Source organism: Pieris brassicae, chromosome 10 (genome assembly GCF_905147105.1).
Source record: "Pieris brassicae chromosome 10, ilPieBrab1.1, whole genome shotgun sequence".
Lineage (NCBI taxonomy): Eukaryota > Metazoa > Arthropoda > Insecta > Lepidoptera > Pieridae > Pieris > Pieris brassicae.
The window spans coordinates 5,559,750-5,581,788 of record NC_059674.1 but is presented as its reverse complement, the minus strand read 5'-3'; the positions used below and the strand labels follow the sequence as shown (position 1 = coordinate 5,581,788).

Here is a 22,039-nt window from a genome sequence, read left to right as displayed (position 1 = left end):
ATTACTTTAAAAAAAAGAATGCTTGATTGTTTATTAAATTAATACTATAGGTACAGTTAGAATTGGGTTAAAATGTAATAAAAAGGCCTAGATTTATGTTAATAACAATTAATTAATGCAAAGCGTAAGCGCTTAGTATTGTTTCTCGTTCGATAATCGCGTTTTAATTGATCTTATTTTTATTACTTCACGTTCGTTGTATAGGTACACTAACAAGCAATAAATATATGATATTTTCAATGAAAATTTTGTTATTACATCATATAGATGCTTTTAAACTCTACTTCTATTATTAAAATTCTAAAAATTCTTCTTAACAATATAATATTAAAAAATTGTCATGATTGTTTTTTATATTTCTAGACATATAAATTATTTGTTCTAAATATTATACATACATTTTTGTTCATTACAATAACCTATTTATTTCAGCTTCTAATAATCATGGAAACTTCAGATAATATAAATAAGGTAACTACTTTACCAATTATATCAAGGAAAAATATTGTTTATTCTTTAATGCACCAAGGTACCTGAAGCAGTTACACAGTCTCAGTTGCACAAATGATGTAGCTATAATTAAAAGTATATTTTAGTATAATTTAATTGTTATATATATCACAAAAAATAGTATGTTTAATTATTTCTAAAGCTTGCCTAATTTAACTACTTGTGTGGCAAGGTAGCACCGGTAGAGGTTCTAACATTTATAACTTGTTTTGGTTTGCAAGGTATAAACAACCAATAATTAACCTGCATATATAAAATGATAATGTGCAAAAATATGTTTGTCTTCTAATCTTAAATGGATTTTGTTTACAGTTTTATATAAATAAACAAGATAAATGATTTTATTCAGTAAAGTGTAATTGTCTAATATTGAATATATTTTACAGGTATGCCGCCTTTGTCTTACAATGGACACAAAGATGTATAATATCAACAAATATGATTTGCATGAAGTATTTATTAACTTAACAGGCCTTTCCGTAAGTATTAACAGTGTGTTAGTAGTGTTTTACGTTGAATTAAAACCATCAAATGCGTGTTTTCTTTGCAGGGTTGCTTCATGACAAATTCTTTGTTGAATCCACATTCATGTAATTTAAAACTAAGAATTAATTTTATTACTTTTTAATTGCCACAGCTAAATTTGTAAATGAAAGTTTTTTCCTGTTTTCATTTAGAGGTTTTCAACTTAAACCGGAGTATTTTTATAAATAAAATAGTTAAACCAAACTTTGGTTTTTTCATTTTGATATTGGATGACTATGTTATGTTTTACTTCTCACATGAAATATCCTTCTAACATGCTAGTAACGTTTTAGTCGCTTCCTCAGCCCTCTTTATTATCTGTAAAATCGGATTAGCTTGAAATCACACTGTGTTGTAGTTAAGCAGGAGAATTTTAAGCCTTACCAGATAACACACCATAATTGCAACATTTCATTTGTTCAATCTGTAATTATTGCAAATATAAGCAATTCGAAGATTTACAGACTCACAGCTTCCATATTTTTACTTATAAGCATTCGGATAGTTGATTCATTCCAGTAGGTTAAACCTCTTTGCCAATTTTAATTATTTTTTTGGTCTTTGATAAAATTTAGTTTACATTCCCCTGTAGATCACGTACATATAGCGGTGATTAAAAAGAGAAACCATAAAAATCAGGTAGATTGCCCTGACTCTTGACCTGAAAATAATTGTTTTAAAACTTTCTTAAGGTATAAATAATAATTTCAGGTTACATTAAACTCTACGTTCCCTCAAACTCTATGTTGGGAGTGTACTCAAAGACTCAGATCAGCGGAAAATTTACGACTGAAAGCTATAACCAGTCATAATTTACTACTGGGTTTATATAAATTGGAAAAAGTTGTAAGTATTTTACTGTCTACATAAACCTTTTCTAGTCTGGATTTTCAAACTATTTGCTTAAGGTTTCTGACGTTGTGTTTCACTTATTAGTCTTGTTTGCCTTCATATCTTATCAAAATAAATCATAACATTCTAAGATCCGGCTGCAGTATTTGTGCGTTAATCGGGTATATACCCGCATATGCATATTTAGCATATGCTAAAAACTAAATTTTTATGTATAGTTATAATTCAGAATATATAAACCAATTTGCCTGCTAGTATTTTTAATAGATTTTTGTAAAAAATTTCGTTCACTTGTTTTGCAAATAAAAAAAGTATACATCACGGCAAATACATAAAGAAAAAAATCACCGCATCCTTTGCAGGCAAGCAAAGGAAACAGTATGATTTCAATACATTTATACGTTTTTAACGTACATTTCTTAAATGTATATTAAATTGAAGCATTTTTTTCTAATAATTATCATATATGGTTCCCTGATTAAATCTGGCCGGAAATAAGGTTTGCTGGCTGTTAAAGATGACAAATAATTAAGGTAGAGTGAATAACATTATTTAGGAGCAGTGTTGACCTAGTGGCTTCAGCGTGCTACTCTCATGCCTGAGGTCGTAGGTTCGATCCCCGGCAGTGCACCAATTGACTATTTTCTATGTGCACATTTAACATTAGCTCGAACGGTGAAGGAAATCATCGTGAGGAGGCTTGCCTTAGACCCAAAAAGTCGACGGCGTGTGTCAGGCACAGAAGGCTGATCACCGACTTGCCTATTTGATTAACACATGATCAGGAAATAGATACATAAATCTGAAGCCTATACAGGTTGTCAGAGGAGGATAGCGATTACCGCCGGTACGCTTTTAAGCCATTGCGCATGCGATGAATGCTAGTGAAACTCGGTTTTTAGCAAATAACAGATGAACGCACTAGTCCTGCAGTCAGATGTCGTACTATAAGAAGCTGTCACAGCTAAAATGTCTAAAAACTCATGTATTGGTTTTCAGGTGACATTAGAACACATAAAATCAATAAATAGAGATTTAAATGGCCTTCAATCCTCATTGATATCTAAAATAAATGAGAATGACAACTTTGATTTGACAATTGACGGAGATGAGAAGGGTTTTCTAGAGAAAATAGAAGTTAATTTAAATGAAGATGTGTTTGATGATTTGGAACAATGTGAACCGGTTGAAGTCAAAGTGGAAAGTAATGAGATATTCTTTGAAGACTGTGGGTTTGTTAGTGAAGACGACAGAACATTAAGTGAGATGTGTAAAGTGAGGAAAGTGAAAAAGGTGAAAGTGAAGAAGAAAGTTAAAGTTAAAGATAGTGAAAAGGTTGAGGAGGATGATGCGACAACAGTAGCTGATAAGTGAGTGAAGTACTTAAATGATCTATTTATAGTTTTTAGATTTTAGTTTAATTTTCCATAATACGATTGGAAGAATTAGCTTGTTAGGGAGCGTTCAAGTATTAAGTCATAGACTCTTGACCCAACGAAACGAGCCTTAACGTTTCTGTTTCCAATAGTAAAAGGTTTCGTGACCAACTCCAGTGACTTTTTATACCTAAAACTTACCATTATGTGGTGTAAAGTACTGGAAAGTAGAAAATAATATTAACAATAACGCGGAATTCAATCCCCGCCCCGCATCGTAACGTTTTACAAGAGGTATCCCCCCCCTTCCCAAAATTCATTACGTTGCCTAATAACATTTGTAACCTGTATTTTTATATGTTTATTTTAGGTAATGTTTAGTAAGTGTTAAATACTCTTTTGGCTTTCCGTAATGTTGTCGTCTATGCTAATAAGAGATAGACTGTTCTGGACTGTTTTAATTTTTTTATAACTAAATCAGTATTTTTAAACTTTTTTAACTTATGTTCATCTAACAAAGAGGAAGAGAGACCAGAGAGAACTTCAAATTCCATTTTAGCAATCACAAGACAAAATTTTATTTTAAATAATTTCAGATTCAAAACCACGGACGTAAAACGAAGACGGGCAAACGAAAATATTGATGAGAATCTCTTTACAATAACAATGTTGTCGTATGAACAACAAATTGAACAAATAACTAAGAGAAAAGAGTCGGTACTATACAAAAACGCTACTTATAAATGTGAATTATGTTTTCGAGGATTCCATATTAAAGCGAGATATGACGCCCATAGTATACGACATCGTGACGTAAGTTATTATTAATATTAGTTATATGTAAGTTATATTTTTGTAACTACAAACATGAAGATAGCTCCTACCGCAGAAGGCTGATCTATTTGCCACGAAACATATACAAAAATCCAGAAAGCCCAGGTCTGAAAGATTGTAGTGTCACTGGTTTAAATCGTAAACATCCTCAAAAAATCTAATCCACAAGGTGGGATTTTTAAGTGTGTTTTTAAGCGATCCTATTATATGACTTTTAGTATAAAATTCACTATTTTTCCATTTATCTTTCTCTTAATGTCTTCAGATCTAAATGTCTTATTTTGAACATACATTGAATGTACATAATTTAAATTATTGTGACGTGAATTAAGATTGGCGGCGGTTTTTGTTTGGATATGTTCAATTAAAACACTTTGAAGCTGGGTTACAACTGGCTTTGTTTAAAACGTGAGCTTATAACTAAGGTAACATTGGCGGTAGTAACAAAAAACTAAATTGAAGAGTTCGTAAATCTGGTGACATTTATGTTATTGGACATTATCAGAAATAAGAATGTTAAATTACAATTTATGAGTGTGGTAAAAACTAATGTGCTCATTTTGGCCTCAAGTATGCGACGATTGTTATATATATCATGGAGCCCCTTTTTTATTTTTATTATTTTCCTATTCTTCGTATCTTTATATGTAATGGTGGTGGTGGCTTTCCCCACGGGGACCAGCCGGATATTTTCTAGACGTGGTACTTGTTATCGGTTTTCGGAATGCTGTTTTTTTTCTTTATTCGTTTCTTGATTCTCCTGGTTGTGACGTTGAATCTGCTCTGGAGCGATATATCTGGTTAATTATAAGCTGTGTATTAAATGGTAAGGAACTGTAAGTCCCACCTTGTGGATACGATTTTTTGAGGATGTTTACGATTTTAAACCAGTGACACTACCATCTTCCAGAGCTGGGCTTTCTAGATTTCTCTATATGTTTCGTGGCAAATAGATCAGCCTTCTGCGGTAGGAGCTACCTTCATGTGGGTAGTTACAAAAATACGAAGAAAGTCAATTGCCCAGCCGGAGTTCCTACAACCTCAAACATGAGACTTGAAGCCTGGAACACTACTCACTTCTGTTTTGATTATATTTTATTAAAAAAATATTTTTTATGTATTTATATATTAATCATATATGAAAACTATATGTGAAGAATTAAAAAAATATATATATTTACAGGAAAGCGGTGCCTTCGAATGCTTTATATGTAAAAGTAGACTCAAAACGAGTCGAGCACTTCGCAAACATATAACATCTCAACATACAGAGCAGTTTAGTTGTAGAGGCTGTCCATTCATCACTATGAATAGGTATTTCTTAGATTCACCCTAAAAAAATGTTTTTAGAGACTAGTCTATGATGTGTCAAAATACGTATTACAAAGTTTATATTGACTTTTACTCTTAAGAACTTCTCTTCTTGTCTTTTTCTAGATATTTTAGTACTCTAGTGATATTTGACTTTTATGATGTATTTTTGATGTTTTAATGGGACAGAAGGGAACTCAACAGTTGGATCACGTAGTATACCGCTGCCCATGGACACCAGCAAGTTTACAAGTGCGTTGCCGGCCCATTTTAAACCTTGTCAATATCAGCGAAAATTATTCTTATTTAACAATTTTTACTTTTATTATTATAACATAATTTTCCTTATTTTTATCTGGTCTCCGGAAGAATGACCAGCGCTATGGAACACGTCTGCTTCACTACACTATAACACACACATTAGACACATAAAATGTACCTTATTCTTTAAAAACAAATTTCTTTTTGTATTATTATTATTTTGTGTATTTCTGTATGCATCTCGTTACTAATAAACGTTATGTCTCTGTGTAATATTAATAGGACTAGAGCTAAGGGAGTGAATGAAATAATGTTTTGTCCTATTTATTAACTATCTTATGTAATTTAATACATTTTTCTTTACTCACAGTGGTTGCCTGGAAGAGATCGCTCGAAAGCGATAAGGCCGCCAGTTGCCCTCTTTTTCATTTAATTATGTTCAATTTTTAATTTTCTGTAGTGTAACGAAGTGTTAATAAATAAATAAAAACATTACTAAATGAAAAACACATGAAAACGATTGGTTTCAGAGGTGTAGCGAGGGAACATGAGAAATGGCATTCCGGAGCGAAGTACCAATGTCCACATTGTCCCAGCCAGTTCGAGTGAGTACTATGTAATGTAATGATATCATATATTTACAATTTTCTTAACCTACATAGTTCAAATTTCAATTAATTTACTCATATAGGTAACACAATGTACACTTATGAACGTCAACAAAAATATATGAAATGCTTCTAATTTTACATTTACTGTTCTCAAATCAAGGGCGTAGAACGGACGAGAAGAACTGGCAATAAACTCTCCGCCACTCTTTTTAATCGCCTAGTTTTTTGTACAACGTTTGTATGGAGCTGCAGCCATTACACCATGTTCCATATGACATCTTAAGTAATTAATGATAAAAAAATAAATTAAAAGCAAAGATGTGTCATCTGTCAATAATAATAAAAAAATGTGTACTTCTTCTTTATGACCTTATGACATACATGCAACTTTACAGAAATTGGTTAAATAAAGTTTTAAAAAGGCTTGTATTATCATAGACATGAATACAAATAATACAATTATTTCATTTTACCTTATTACTACTAAGATTATTACAGAATTTCATTAATTGTAATAGAATTATTACTATCATTGTTATATATTTTTGTTATTAATGGCTTCGAAACAACCGTGGTAGGGACAAGAAAAAGATGGCGCGTGACGGAAAAATGTGACGCGTAACCGAAAATGTGACTTTTTTTTCCAACCCCGAAAAAGAAGTTTCACTTCAATAATTAAAAATGTATAAATAGACAATTATAACAAAATTAAACATATCTTAAATACTGCCAGCATTTACTCTATGTATTGCCATACTAATTCGTTGAGCGATTGACGCACCAGCTCTGGGGTCACTGGTACCGCCAACCTTGAATTGTTAATTAGCGCCTGCGCTGTTAGAAGAATTATTTTTAACGTTTATAATTTTAATTTCTGTCCCAAAGATCTAGCAATATTACTCAAGTGATACATGTGTAGCCAGTAAGGCAACGTTTTAGGTTTAGGCCTCAGATTTCTGTATCTGTTAGGTTATCATTTGATTTCTCTCATGTGTAGGTAGTAGGTGATCAGCAGAATTTGATTAATAAACTCAAATTTACTTGTTAATTTTAAGGTTTATTATAACGTAAACGAACTGTTGAAGTGCTTAGAAGCAATGTTGGCCTAGTGGCTTCAGTGTGCGACTCTCATCCCTGAGTTCGTAGGTTCAATCCCTGGATATGCACCAATGGACTCTCTTACTATATGCGCATTTAACATTCACTCGAACGGTGAAGGAAAACATCGTGAGGAAACCGGCTTGACTTAGACCCAAATAGTCGATGGTGTGCGTTAGGCACAGAAGGCTGATCACCTACTTGCCTATTAGATTAACATCATCATGAAACAGATACAGAAATCGGAGGCCCAGACCTAACAAGTTGTAGCGCCATCTATTTAAGTGCTTTAAAAAAATACTTTCTTGCCAGTAAAGTGACGACATACCTGGGCCATGTTAGAATCAAACACGTGTCAGACTTCGTGTGTGAGTTGTGTGGGTATACATTCCTCAGCAAGAAGGGAATAGAGGTTCACAAGAAGAAGAAACATCGCTTATCCGAAGAGACGGTGAGGTTTTTATGTTTATTATGTAATAGGCAAACGGGCAGGAGGCTCACCTGATGTTAAGTTATATCACCGCCCATGGACACTCTCAATACAAGGACGTTCACAGGATATGGTCTTTTCGGAATCAGTACATTCTTTTTTTGAAGGACCCAAATCGAAATGGTTCGGAAATACTTCAGTGGGTCACTGTTCCCCAAAGTGGAGGCCGAAAACATTTAGCCAATAAATATCCGTTTTTTTTGTTTGTGTCTTATAAATATACTAGCTGCCGCCGCGAACTTCGTTTCTCCTTAATGTGGTTTAAGTTAGCCTTAATACCGTGACACGAAAGAATAATTTCACTGTATTATCGTCACTATAATTTGAATTTGATTTACACTTCGGTCTAAGTAACACGTGGTTGGTTATGCTAACACCAAAAATTAAAAAGTAGAAATAATTGAATTTCACGGTATTTCGTTTACTACAAAATAAATTCAATTTATACTTTAGCCTAAACAACACGTATTGAATATTGAATTGTAACTTATATGACACGTTTGTCGGTTTGCCACAGCAGTGCCATCTATTGATTACTCACTCAATCCAGTCGAAAAGTATCGACATCTGTTAGAATCTTTTGGAGTTAACAGATAATTGTGACTGTAAATTAATTATAGATAAATAATTTGCAATAAAATAAAATTGCGACTATAATTAAAGATCTAAGCTATCCTATCTCTTAAGTTGGACCAGACTGCTCACGGTGTGCCAATTTTATTTAAAATCGGTTAAGTAGTTTAGGAGTCCATCGCCGGCAAACATCGTGACAGGAGATTTATATATATTAAGATTATTTAATTATAATTTCAGGCGCCGCTGGAAGGTCCGTATTGTGAAGTTTGCGACGTGAGATTCGTGTCTGAGGAAGCTCACCTGCGTCATTTGAAACTGTCTTCAAGGCACAGTAGTGATAATGATCCGTGAGTATTTTGCATTCGATCAATAATTTTATTACTAATAATACTTTTATTTTGAACAGGTTTTCTAAGGTTAGATATTTCCTATCCAACAAAAAAGTGCGTGCGTATAAAGTACACATGTCAATAGTAAAACTTCTTTGTAAATTAATTATTACAGTATATGATCACTCCATCTATGTATATCTATATTCACACTGTTCACGCACTGTATACGTGCTAATGATAATATAAATAAATATAAAATCTGCGTTTACTGCACATGACGTTATGCGACAGAATTGCCATCTAAAGTTCTAATATGTAACTACTAAACGAATACATCAACCAATAGCGTGTATTTTTTCTCGATCTCCCTTACTCTCTCTCTCTCTATCTTTCTCACTATTGGTATCCCACCTCTCGCTCCATGGCACTGCGCGTGATGCTACCTTCGCTATATCTCACTCTCTCAATCTTTCTCAATACTGCTCTTCCCCCTCTCGCTCTATAGCTATTTGCTTCATACTACGTTCGCCCTTTCTCACTCTCTCTCAATCGGTCTCAATCGCTCGCTCCCTTTTCTTCGACAAAAAAAGTGCACATCTTCCTGCACGTTAATCCGTAAAAATGTTACCCTCATGCGCCTAAGAAGTTTCACTTAAAAAAGAATCAATAAAATCGGTTCATGAACGACGAAGGCGTATAAGAAATATAGACGTTCGAATAGAGAAACCTCCTAATTTTGCAAAGTTTTGAATATGTTGTAAAATTGCATACTGCTTCAACATTTATTAATTTTCATAATTAAGCTGCAGAATCGGCCATCGGTTTGATAGTTTTATAAAAACATTCGTAAAAAACTGTATTTATTGAATTCTTCATTATAAAGTTTACTTTAGTCTGTGTAATTATTGTGAGTTTGTATTTACAATTCACAACACATAAGTGTGTTGTGACTAATTGACTAAATAATTAAAAATATTCTACCTTTTGAATCTTAAAAACTTTACGGTGCTCACACATAGAAAATTCTGTGGCGCCTTTTTAGGTCTGGGTTTTTGTATTTATGTATCTGTTTCATGATCATTTGTCAATCTAGGTGTAGGTGTAGGTCATCACCCTCCTGTGCCTGACACACGCCGTCGACTTTTGGGTATAAGGCTAGCCGATTTCCTCACGATGCTTTCACCGTTCGAGCGAATGTTAAATGCGCACTTAGAAAGACCGTTCATTGGTGTCCATTTCTTCTATATGGACATCGTCATTCATGGATTTAGTGGGCTTCAAGTGGGTTAAGTTCGAGCAACAACAGACTCGAATAATTATCGTACAATATTTAATTTAGATTGATTTCTTCTAACACTTTAGCTTAAGTCTACCAGATCCAACTCGGCCCAACCTCTCAACACCACAATGCTCCACTGAATCAGAACTGTCTTGCGTTCGCGGACCGCACTGTCAAAAGCCAAGATGGCGTCTCGACCCCATTTGCATTTGCTCTGCTCTGATTGGTCGTCGCGATGTTCGTACTTTTATTCGTTAAGTAACGATACCAAACTATAAAACAATTAAATAAAAACAAAAATAAATCACAATATATAATGATTTTATAATGTAATAGGAGGCCTCTAAATGATTAGACAAAGTAATCATAAAATTCAACGTTTATTTAACTCGATCACAACATTTCTTATAATTCATTCTCTGACATATTCAGGCCGTGTTGATAACAGTTGTTAAATCAAAAACAAAGATGTAATTAAATTATACATAAATATATTTTAAGGAATGTTTAATTATGTTTGTTATGGAAGAGCTGGGAAACCTGTCACAGGAATTTTTTAATTAAAAGGGTTCCCAAATCTTATGTAAATGCATATGTACATAAAATGAATAAACATATTTTTTTATATATAGACATGACTATTTGACATCACTTTTCGATCAACTATAAATCTAATCTTAATATATTTTCGCATCACGTTGTTTGTCCGCTATGGACTCCTAAATTACTTAACTGATTTCAATCAAATTTGTACACCGTGTGCAGTTTGATCTAACTTAAAAGGTAGGGCAGCTTTATATATATATATATAACAAAGTATGGAAATACCGACTGCAGCGCCATCTGGCGGGCTGTATATATATATATGTCGGAGAAACACCTTCCCCAGTGACGTCATCAACAGTGGTTGCAGATTTGGTGGGCGTCATGAGGGTAAAGCGCGAGCACAAAACACGACGATTGTAGTTTTCACAACATTTTATTTACACTGATATTTTATGGTAGTTATTTAATAATAAATTATAAGTTTTAAGACCGAGCAGTGAGTTCAATGCACCAATCTAGCGACAAAAACTCAGGGATCCAACTCGATCCGTCTCCACTTCAAAAAGGACCCGTAACAACCAACGGACTGGCCTATTTATAGATGGCGCTTCGACCCCACTCGAGCAAAATGCTCTGCTCTCATTGGTCGTTTGTTTAATAACGATTACAATCTTATAAATTAGAAAAACGTAACTAATTTTAACTAAAATCACTAATTTGTTAACAGAAATATGTTTTAGGTTTTATAATATCGTAAAATCGCGTATTAAGTTAAATTAAGATTAATGCAACGTTTTTAAATGATAAAGAGAATTTAATGTGTTATTGTACAATCAACAAGCAACTCGTTGAATGGCTTCCTCCGACAAATATATGTAATTCTACTACACGTGTGTATGTCACTTAACTCCTCTTAAACGGTTGGACCGATATGAATGTTGTTTTTAGTATGCGTTTGGGTGGAGCCCTGGATGGTTTAGATTCACAAATCAGCCCGGTAGATGGCGCTGCAGTCATTATTTCCATACTTTCTTTAATATCCTAATAGCTTGAATTATCATGCAGGACGTCTGTCCTGTCTGCTAGTTTACTATAAAAATATTATTTGTTTACATTTTAGTGACAGAATACGAAACGACTCGCAAAGCATGAGTAGTATGAAGAAAGGTGTGATGCGACGCACTGACCGACGGATGATGATGCACAGGCGCGATGATGATGAGAATCCAGCGGAACTGATCACTTGTGAACAGGTGAATTATCAATAAATGCAACCCATTTAAAAACTGCTTTAAATTTTTTATGAAAAAATTAAAATATTGTAATGGACATTTAGAACCATATTTTTTTGACGTTAACGTTAAATTACGTAAATAAAAGACAATAGAAGGCGGCGTAGGCGCAGACAAATCTTTGACATGTCTATAACAATATACTTATAAAAATATAAAAAATCAATCAATCAAAGTCGCTACAACCTTTAATTAATTTTTTGTTAGAAATCATAAATAAATTATTTTTTACGTATTTGTTTTAAGTGATATTAATTTTTCTTACATCCTCTTTGCCGAAATTTTCACGAGAGGCCGTCCACCGCTTTCATTAATAAAAATTCACGTATATATCCATAAATTATTTTGGTTAAAATGTGTACCATATGGCGTAGATTACATAATCAATAACTTGAAAATAATTAATTGATTTAATACTTTAATTACAAAATATATAGAGTTAAGCATCCACAAAGCGCACTTCCGCACGTACTGTATCCAGGTGTGCACGAAGGACGCACACGCACGCGCGGAACGTAAATTTATGCGGTTTTCTAGATAATAAATATTATGTGAAATTAATTTTCAGTGTGGAGCCCAACTCCGTGGTCTGCGGTTGTACGCGCAACACTTCCGTAGAGTTCATCCCGACAAGAATCGAACCAAGTACCCGGCTATGAAGACGCCTTCTATGTGTGAACAGTGTGGTAGAATATTCCAGGTACGAATCTTTCTTAAGACCCAATTGAAACGCGTTTATTGTACGTAATTAAAAAGAAGTGTTCTTGGGCATAGGTACAAGGATTCAAAAAACATTATGGGGTAATATAACTTGTAAATAAATACATATTAATTTATTAAAAAATCAATTATCAAAAATATTATTGTCTTTTATTAACATACTAACTAACTTTTACAAATGAAAACACTTTTTTACCGGATTAAAGCTATTTGTATTATTATAAACTTATAACTATTTTAAATTTAAATTATTCCGACATTTCGCGTGCTTTACAGCGTGCGTGGTCACGGTAACTGAAGACAAAGGGTGTTGAATGTCAAAAGTATCACAGCTGTAGAGAAAGTTGTGTTATCTGTATTTATTTCCCCGGAGTTGATATCGACTAAAAGATGACGGTTTTTTGCAGAAATGACTCACGGTGTCCTCTTTTTTCGCGGATTGTTTGTCTTGGGGATTTAATTTGGATATTATTGGATCCCAGGTGTTTGATAATTTTAGGCCGTCTTCTCTATTGAAATTGGGGTGTTTTTTTTTATTTCAACGGCATCGCGTACCAATCTTGGGAAGAATCTTTGTGACACGAATCGACGATGACGTATCATGGTTGTAAATAAGTTCTTCGCCATTATACTGCCTTTGGACTTTATTTTCTTTAGATACCGTTTTCAAATGAAATGTGTATTTCTTATTTAAAAATTATAAAAAAAAAACTTTTGTTAGCAATGACGTAACGTCAGAGGAATGCGACGCCATTTTACCTAGAAATGCGTTTCAGCAGGTTCTTGATATTTGCAGTTGAGTTTCACTATCGGACGTCAGGCAAAATACAAAATACCATCCGTATCACCTCGACGTCCGTCGTTCCACAACTGAGCGTTTTCTAAGGCAGTTTTTGCCGCGCACCACCACTATGTGGAACCAGCTGCCCACTGAAGTATTTCCTAACCAATTCGACTTAGGGTACTTCAAGAAAAGAGCGTACCAATTCTTGAAAGGCCGGCAGTGCACTTGTGAGGCTTCTGACAGTGAGTGTCCATGGGCGGCGGTATCACTTAACATCGTCCTACCCGTTTGCCTGCTATTACATTTAAAAAAATTAAATGTTTAATATAGATTCTATACTAATAAATAACTAGAAATTTTTAAACAAATATCTCGTTGAACTAAACTAAACTTTTCCTTTTAGAGTATGGCCCTTCTTAAAGACCATATGTGGGTGCACACAGGGGAGAAACGTTTCAAATGCGACCGCTGTGATAAGAGTTTCACCCAGAAGACCAATCTGGTGTTCCATATGAGGGTGCACAGTGCAACGCGGCCCACATACGAGTGCCCCTTGTGCGGAAAGCACTTTGCCTTCTATAATAATAGGCGGCGGCATATGTTTGTAAGTATTTTTAAATTAATTAAATGTTTTAATTATTACAAAATAATATATTAAAAGTTATGCACGCACTATACTGCACCCAGTATTGGCCTAGAGGCTTCAAAGTCAAAAATCATGTATTCATATAGGTAATGTACACTTAGGAACGTCAATAAAAAAGGCATCACAGAATCAGCGTGCTACTCTCAACCCTGAGGTCGTAGCTTCGATCCCCGGCTGTGCACCAATGGATTTTCTTTCTATGTGCGCATTTAACATTAGCTTGAACGTCGAAGGAAAACATCGTGAGGAAACCGGCTTGCCTTAGACCCTAAAAGTCGATAGTGTGTGTCAGGCACAGAAAGCTGATCACCTACTTGCCTATTCGATTAACAAGTGAGGTTTTTTTTTTTTTTTTAATAAAATAGGGGGCAAACGGGCAGGAGGCTCACCTGATGTTAAGTGATACCGCCGCCCATGGACACTCTCAATGCCAGAGGGCTCGCGAGTGCGTTGCCGGCCTTTTAAGAATTTGTACGCTCTTTTCTTGAAGGACCCTAAGTCGAATTGGTTCGGAAATACTTCAGTGGGCAGCTGGTTCCACATAGCGGTGGTGCGCGGCAAAAATTGCCTTGAGAAACGCTCAGTCGTGGAACGTCGGACGTCGAGGTGATACGGGTGGAATTTTGTATTTTGCCTCGACGTCCGATGCTGAAACTCAGCTGCAGGTATTAATCCGAACAACTCCTCTGAACACTCTCCATGGTAAATGCGGTAGAAGATGCAGAGTGACCCCACATCTCTACGCAACGCCAAAGGATCGAGCCGCTCGGAGAGGGATTGGTCATCGACGATTCGAACCGCTCTTCGTTGGATACGGTCAAGTGGAAGGAGCTGGTACTGGGGAGCCCCCGCCCAGAGGTGAGAACAGTATTCCATGTGGGGCCGTATTTGCGCTTTATAGAGTTGCAAGCGGTGGCCCGGAGTGAAGTACCGTCTCGCCTTGCTGAGCACACCAAGCTTTTTGGAGGCTAATTTAGCCTTTCCCTCCAAATGACCGCGAAACTGAACGTCGTTCGATATGTCAACGCCAAGTATTCCGATGCTGGCTGTGGCTTCAAGAAGAGTGTTTTCGAAAAGAGGAGTAGCGACAAAGGGTATTTTTTTCGCGGAAAACGCGCAAACTTGTGTCTTCTTGGGGTTAAATTGGACTAGGTTTAGTCTACTCCAGTCCGAGACTCCACGTAAAGGAGTTTCGACTTCGTCGACGATGACCTTGATGCTCCGATCGGCTAGAAAGCTGGAGATCCAGTCGCATAATTTCTCAGGAAGCCCGTAGGCTGGAAGCTTCGAGAGCAGTGCTTTGTGCCACACCCGAACGAAGGCTTTCGCTATGTCCAAACTAACCGCTAGTGCCTCCCCCTTGGACTCAATTGCCTCTGCCCATCTATGAGTAAGGTATACTAGAAGGTCACCAGCCGAACGACCACGACGAAAGCCGTACTGATAATCGCTAATCAGCTGGTGGCCCTCTAGATAACTCAAGAGCTGGCCATTAATAATGGATTCCATTATTTTGGAGAACAAGGAGGTTATTGCGATTGGGCGATAGTTGGACGGATCAGAGCGATCGCCTTTTTTAGGGATCGGATGTATCGAAGCGGTCTTCCAGCACTTCGGGACAGTGCCGAGCGAGTACAGGTACCGGAAAAGGCGCGTCAGGACCGGAGCCAACTCAGGAGCACATGTACGCAGCACAATTGGAGGGATACCATCCGGCCCGCTCGACTTATGAATGTCCAAGGAAGATAGTGCTCTGCGAACAGCACGTTGCCGTAATGTGATTTCCGGCATTGAGTTATCACACCGCGAAATCGCCGGTGGTGATCTCCCCCGGTCATCCAAAGTCGAGTTGGACGCGAAGAGACAGCCCAAGAGGTCGGCCTTCTCCTTCGCAGTGTGGGCGAGCGAGTCATCCTCTCTGTGCAGCAGTGGTATCGATGGCTGACAAAAATTCCCTTGTACAGCTTTGGCGAGAGACCAGAAGGCTCGGGTCCCAGAAGGGAGTTGGGCCAATCTCTCGCCAAATCTGGCGATGTGCTCTGACTTTGCCTTAGCGATTTCCCGTTTGAAGGATCTGGAGGCTGAGTTATATGCTTTTTTATGTTCGCTGGTATTGGCATCACGAGATATCGCCGCTTCCGCCCATGCATTAAAGCATTCTCGCTTTCGACGCGATGCCGCCTTGCAAGAACGCTTAAACCAGGGCTGTGACTTGCCACCGATCGGCACCGCAGAGAATGGAATAAAAAGTTCCATGCCCTGCAGAACCACTTCGGCGACAGAGGCAGCGACGGAATCTGGAGCTTCCGACGAAAAGCACATAGGCCCCCAGGGGTAGGACGCAAAGAAAGACCGCATCCCATCCCAATCTGCTGACCGATAGTGCCAAATACGACGACAACCCGAAAAACGGGGCCGAGGAGGGCGCGTAGTAGGCACAGTACTCCGGACCACACAATGATCCGATGAACCCAATGGCGGGTCAACAGAGACTTGATAGGTCTCCGGATGTGAGGTCAGCAGAAGGTCCAACAAAGAGGGTTTATGACCATCCACAACTGGTATTCGCGTAATCGCAGGGACCATTTGTGACAGGTCGTAAGCTAAAGCAAAGTCGTGAAAGGATCTTCCCGCGTGATCGGTGGTTTCCGAACCGAGCCCATCGGCATGGTGAGCGTTAAAATCGCCAAGTATCACGATTTCAGCGGTAGGAACCCCTTCGAGCAGGGAATCTGTAGCCATTTGGATGTGCTCAATGAGTCGCTCAGTTTCGGTATTTCCGCTATGGGACCTATACAGGCATGCGTAGAATCGCGGATGGTCATCGCAGTCTACGCGCAGCCAGAGGCTAGATAGGTCCCTTCCTTCAAGCGACCCGAGGCGACGAGAACAGATATCCTCTCTGACGTACACGCAAACTCCCGCCCGAGGCACAAATGAATGTTCCAATTTGTACCCCGGGTAGGAGAGGTAGGAAGTATCAGCCGGGAAGGATATCTGAGTCTCAGTAAGGAAGAATAAGGCCGGCTTCGCAGTTTCGAGGTGAAAGTGAACCGCGTTAAGATTAGAATTGAGCCCCCTAACATTGGTAAAGTCCACTGAGAGCGTGGAAGGGGATGCCTTCGGTAAATTCTTCCGTTTGCCCCGAGATCGAAACCTATAGTTTTTTGAGCAGTTTTTGCCCACCCCAGAATACGAAGGGCATCCACCACCGAATACTGATTGTTCCGATGATGGACGCTCAGAGGGGGATTCTCCACAGCGGAAACGTGTGGTACCCCCCTGGGGTAATCTCTGTTTAAACTGCATCTTCATATTCTGGGGGGGGGGGGAATTGATGGGCTCCGGGAGTCTCACTCACCGCACGAAACGCGAGTACAATAAGATGAACCTATTGCATCACTTCACGCCGGTTTTCTGTGAGACAGTGGTACTGCCCCGGTCGTGCCTGCCCGATTGGCTGAAGCACGAAAGCAACAGCATGGCACTCCCACTAGGAAGGGGGTTGACTGACTGCACTGGTGAAATAACCTCAGTCACAGGTTATTTCATCAGTGGGCGATGGGGTCGTCACGTCCCGACGCCAAATGTAGCGCCATTGATTTTTTTTATACTAACCTGGAATTAATTGCGTGCACGCACACATACGCGCGGAACGTGCACGACCAATTTTTGTGGTTGCGTGCATGTGTCGATAAGATGTCGATGTAATTAAGAATTTTAAGATAATAAATATTATGTATATGCCTATATAAGTATTGGAATGGCGGTCATCTGCGCATGAGCACATAAGACAAGATTATTTAATGTTAGTAATTTCGTTAATCAAATTACGTAGTAATAAACTTAACTCATTAAAATCTTGTTTTTCTCGCAGTGGTTGCCTGGAAGAGACCGCTCGAAAGCAATACGGCCGCCAATTTCATTTAATTATGTCAATTGTGTTATATTTCTGCAACTAAGTGTTATAATAAATAAATAAAAAAGGAAATCTTTCAATATCTGCAAGCGATATCAAATCTAGTTTGACACATTCATACGAAAAATACTACCTGGCGAAACTAAAAACTCGTTTAAAATTATTTAATATAATTTTGACGTTTTATTTTATTTATTTATTAAAGCTTACCACATCATACATTGTACTTAATCTACTGCATATTTTACAAAATCTTTCATCTTAAATGTATGACAATTGAAGTAAACATGAGTGTTTCAAAAAAGAAATTAAAATTTAAAACATATAAAAAAATCATCAGCAAAACAGCGAATTATCTCGCTGATCCAGCTCCGGATAAGCACTATTCAATCCGTTAAAATCGCGTAGAATTCGAAAGAGAGCTGCTTGGACTCCTAGGTTGGTTTTGTAGAAGGAATTTGGGAAATATTTCTGAGTTTAGACCTTGGGAATGAGTATGGGATGACAATTTTAATATCATGTAAGAGGTATATGATTATTTAGCAGTTTATATAAGAAGTTCTGCGAACAACGAACCATAGACAATAAAACGTGACCTGTCAGTTGAGTTGTGATACCATTTAACAAACGGCTAGAACTATGTTTATTTTGTGATATTTTATTATGACGGATATTGCTATAATTCGAGTTCTCGAGTGTAAATAAAGCCCTGGTCGCTAAGAGGGAGAGAGAGAGAGAGATTTATTGCTTAATTTACTCTTTTTTTCGATTCTCTTTGACGATTTCATTGTATCGTAATAAATTTTCAGATACACACAGGTTTGAAGCCGTTCAAATGCGAGACTTGTGGTAAGGCGTTCACGACGTCCGGCGAGTTGAGAGCTCATGTGGAACATGTGCATTTGAAGAAACCCTGGCCCAAGAGATCGCGGAGAGGGAACGAGGAACCGTGGAAGTGTATGCAGAGCATGGAAGATTAGGGTGAGTGTTTTAAAGGGACCAAATGTTATAGGGAGAGAGGTTGTCAGCCTTTTGTGCCTGACGCATAGTTTTGGCCTAAGGTATACAGGTTTCCTCACGATTTACTATTGTTTGAGTCGGTTAATATACAGAACTCGTCCAAGATAAACGAATATTTCTAAAACAGATGGGCTGAAAAGTTTTTTTAGTTGGAATATTTATTGTATATGTTCATTCGTTTCAATACCACTTTTATAGTACGCTTCAGTATCGGCGTTTACCTCTTCATCAGCGTTTAATTTCTGTCCAGATAGAAAGACGAGATAGAGTTGAGCAAGAAATCAATTAGGTTCTTGTCTCTCTGTCTAAATCTTGACACGATATTGAAAGAGTAAGAGAGAAAGTATAGTAATTTGACTAAATTTAGCTTTCGAAACTTTTAAAGGCAATGCAGAGACCTCTGGCATTTAGAGTGTCTATGGCCGTAAAGAACACGTCAAAGACTCCAGTAAATCAAAGAAAACTCTATTTCAAACCCCGAGTAAGATTTGTAAGAACTAGGCTAATTAAAAATAATATTAATTTTATACTCGTAGCGCAGCGTAATCTATGTTTCCGCATACCAACTATTCAGCCCACCTATATGAGAGCTCCATAAAGGTCTGAAAATTACGGTTAAAGTGAATATGGACTTAAAACTTATACGGATAAAGTTATTATAAAAATATTTTACTGAATTTTATTTTCTCTCGTAAGTTTAAGGAACAAAACGTGTGTGTACTTATGTACACGCGTTGGAAGTTATACTTCTTTGGCTTAACAAGATGTAAATCTTTTCAAAGATTTTATTCTACGTTTGCAGAAAAAAATAAAATGTCGACTATAACTAATTTCAGGGTGTTGGTTTTTTGTGACGGTGAGCGTGCGCATCGTATAAATTTACTTTCGTCATTTTTCCCTAACGCACCAAAAGAAGTATAATTTCAAATTAACATTTATTCAATTGAATTGATACATTTTATATAAACGAAATTATTTTCAACGCTTTGGTTTAACGGTTTTTGAGATATCGAATGTATTGATATAAGTATTTGAAATCGGTTTGATTATATTAATTACATTTATTATTTTCAGGACTGGTTTGGATTTGAAGAATACGCTAAATAACGTAGATTTTGTAAAGATGTGTTCAGTATTAATAAATTATAATTGAAGTGTGTGTGTAAATTTAAGGAAACCTTTCATTTTCATCATCGGAAGTCGAGGCTGAATACGAAATTCCATCCGTATCACCTCGGCGTCCACCATTCCACGACTGAGCCTTTTTCAAGGCAATTTTTGCCGCGCTTCGTCACTATGTATTTCCCAATAAATTCGACTTAGTTAGAAAAGAAAGTATCTTACTAATTCTTAAAAATCCACCATCGCACTTGCGAGCCCTTTGCCATTAATGTGTTAATGAGCGGCTATATCACTTAACATCAGATGAGGTTCTTGCCCATTTCACCCCTGTTACATAAAAAAAAAGAGTCGTTATATTGAAATTCAAAATTATTTATTCATTTAGGTAATGCAATGTACACTTATAAACGTCAAAAACAGAAATGTATATGAAATGCTTCTAATTTTACATTTACTGCCAGTTCTCAAATCAAGGACGAAGAACGGAAGAGAAAAACTGGCAATAAACTCTTCGCCACTCTTTTTAATCGCCAAGTTTCCACATGACATGTTAAGTAATTAATGATAATAAAATAAATTAAAAACAACGATCTGTCCTCACTCACTTACATTCTCGTGGGAACAACACGCAAATACATAGTCAATAGTCATAACTAACATCACCGCATTCACGAATTCAAGTCCGACCAGTCACCACAAGTAGCACCCGTTCACGAGTATGACGCATTGCCAGCCATCAGCCATATGCGCAAGAGTTTTTAGTCCTCAATGCATGCCTAGATCAACATCCTTATATATAAATGAAACGTTTAATAGAAACTAGCTTATCCCTTTGTTTTCTTTTGATGTCTTTGTTTTTTTTTACTTGAAACTGGCATAAAGTCAAAACTATTGCCATAATATTTAAAAAGAATGTTTAATAGAACGCGCTTATCTCAGGAACTACTCGACGTAATTTACAAGCACTTCCGTTTATTTTATTTACGTTCATAAGTGTACATAGTTACAATATGGCATTTAAACGTAAGGCCAGTTGAGTAGACAGCTGACAGCTGTCAGTTGTAGATCTGAACGATTATCGGCCATGTGTGAATTCAGTTATTACTATAAAATACTTTACTGTATTGATTTTCTATCGTACACATTAACACGTAACGTAACACATTTAACAAAGAATACAATTTATTGAATTAACTGAAGCTTCAAAAGTAATCATTGCATTCGATTTTACATATCAACTTTTGTTTTTGTGTAACATTTATATAAAAAGAATTGTCTGTGGAAAATAAATTGTTTGAAAACTATGAAACTACAAAAATATAAGCGTTTTTAATTTGATTAATAGTTTGATACCACTTGGCAGAAAATATATTTATTTATCCATGGATACAAGATCATGTAATTATAGTATAAATATTGATGTACAACTGTGAATTATTTATTTATTGGAATGGATTATAAAATTCAAGTAACGGAATCTTTATTTCTGTTACAATTAAAAAAATACACAGAAACATTTATATATAATTAATTTGTTTGCAATAACTTAAGTTACACAAAACAAAATAGAAAATATATTAAATTTTCTCGCCGGGGCAATCGCATTGTTAAATCTTTTAACTAAAGAATGTTTGATAGAATAACAATGTTCTAAAACTCGTATCATCCCTTTGATTCTTTGGTATGTTTTTATCAAATTGAGTTTACGCTGTGATAACAAGCAATTAGACTGGTTTTGAAAAGAGGGAATTATTTGAACTGAATGAAATAATGTTTCAATACCTGAGATAGTCTTAATAAATGAGGAAAATAGTTTATTTTTCTTGTAAATCATATTATGTATATAATTAACTTCTAATAATGTAATTTATTGTAAGTTAGAATTATAATAATTTTGTACATGCTTCATGATAATATAATATTTTATAGATGTCA

At 36.3% G+C, this 22,039-nt stretch overlaps 1 protein-coding gene across 2 annotated transcripts; it reads left to right on the top strand.

The window, feature by feature from the left end:
* The first annotated feature begins 10 nt into the window (after positions 1–10).
* Positions 11–20,141, top strand: LOC123715793 (zinc finger protein 62 homolog). Of its 2 annotated transcripts, none has more exons than XM_045671103.1 (15): positions 11–50; positions 433–471; positions 897–989; positions 1,747–1,881; positions 2,887–3,257; positions 3,860–4,076; positions 5,281–5,411; positions 6,200–6,274; positions 7,691–7,829; positions 8,682–8,791; positions 11,722–11,854; positions 12,462–12,593; positions 13,801–14,001; positions 18,772–18,943; positions 20,057–20,141. In XM_045671103.1, the coding sequence occupies exons 2-14, from the start codon at positions 445–447 to the stop codon at positions 18,940–18,942; spliced, it is 1,935 nt and encodes a 644-aa protein (XP_045527059.1). In that variant the 5' UTR covers positions 11–50; positions 433–444; the 3' UTR covers position 18,943; positions 20,057–20,141. The 2 variants fall into 2 exon arrangements, with proteins under 2 accessions (XP_045527059.1, XP_045527057.1); XM_045671101.1 differs by lacking the exon at positions 11–50 and adding an exon at positions 71–124.
* The last annotated feature ends 1,898 nt before the right edge of the window (positions 20,142–22,039 follow it).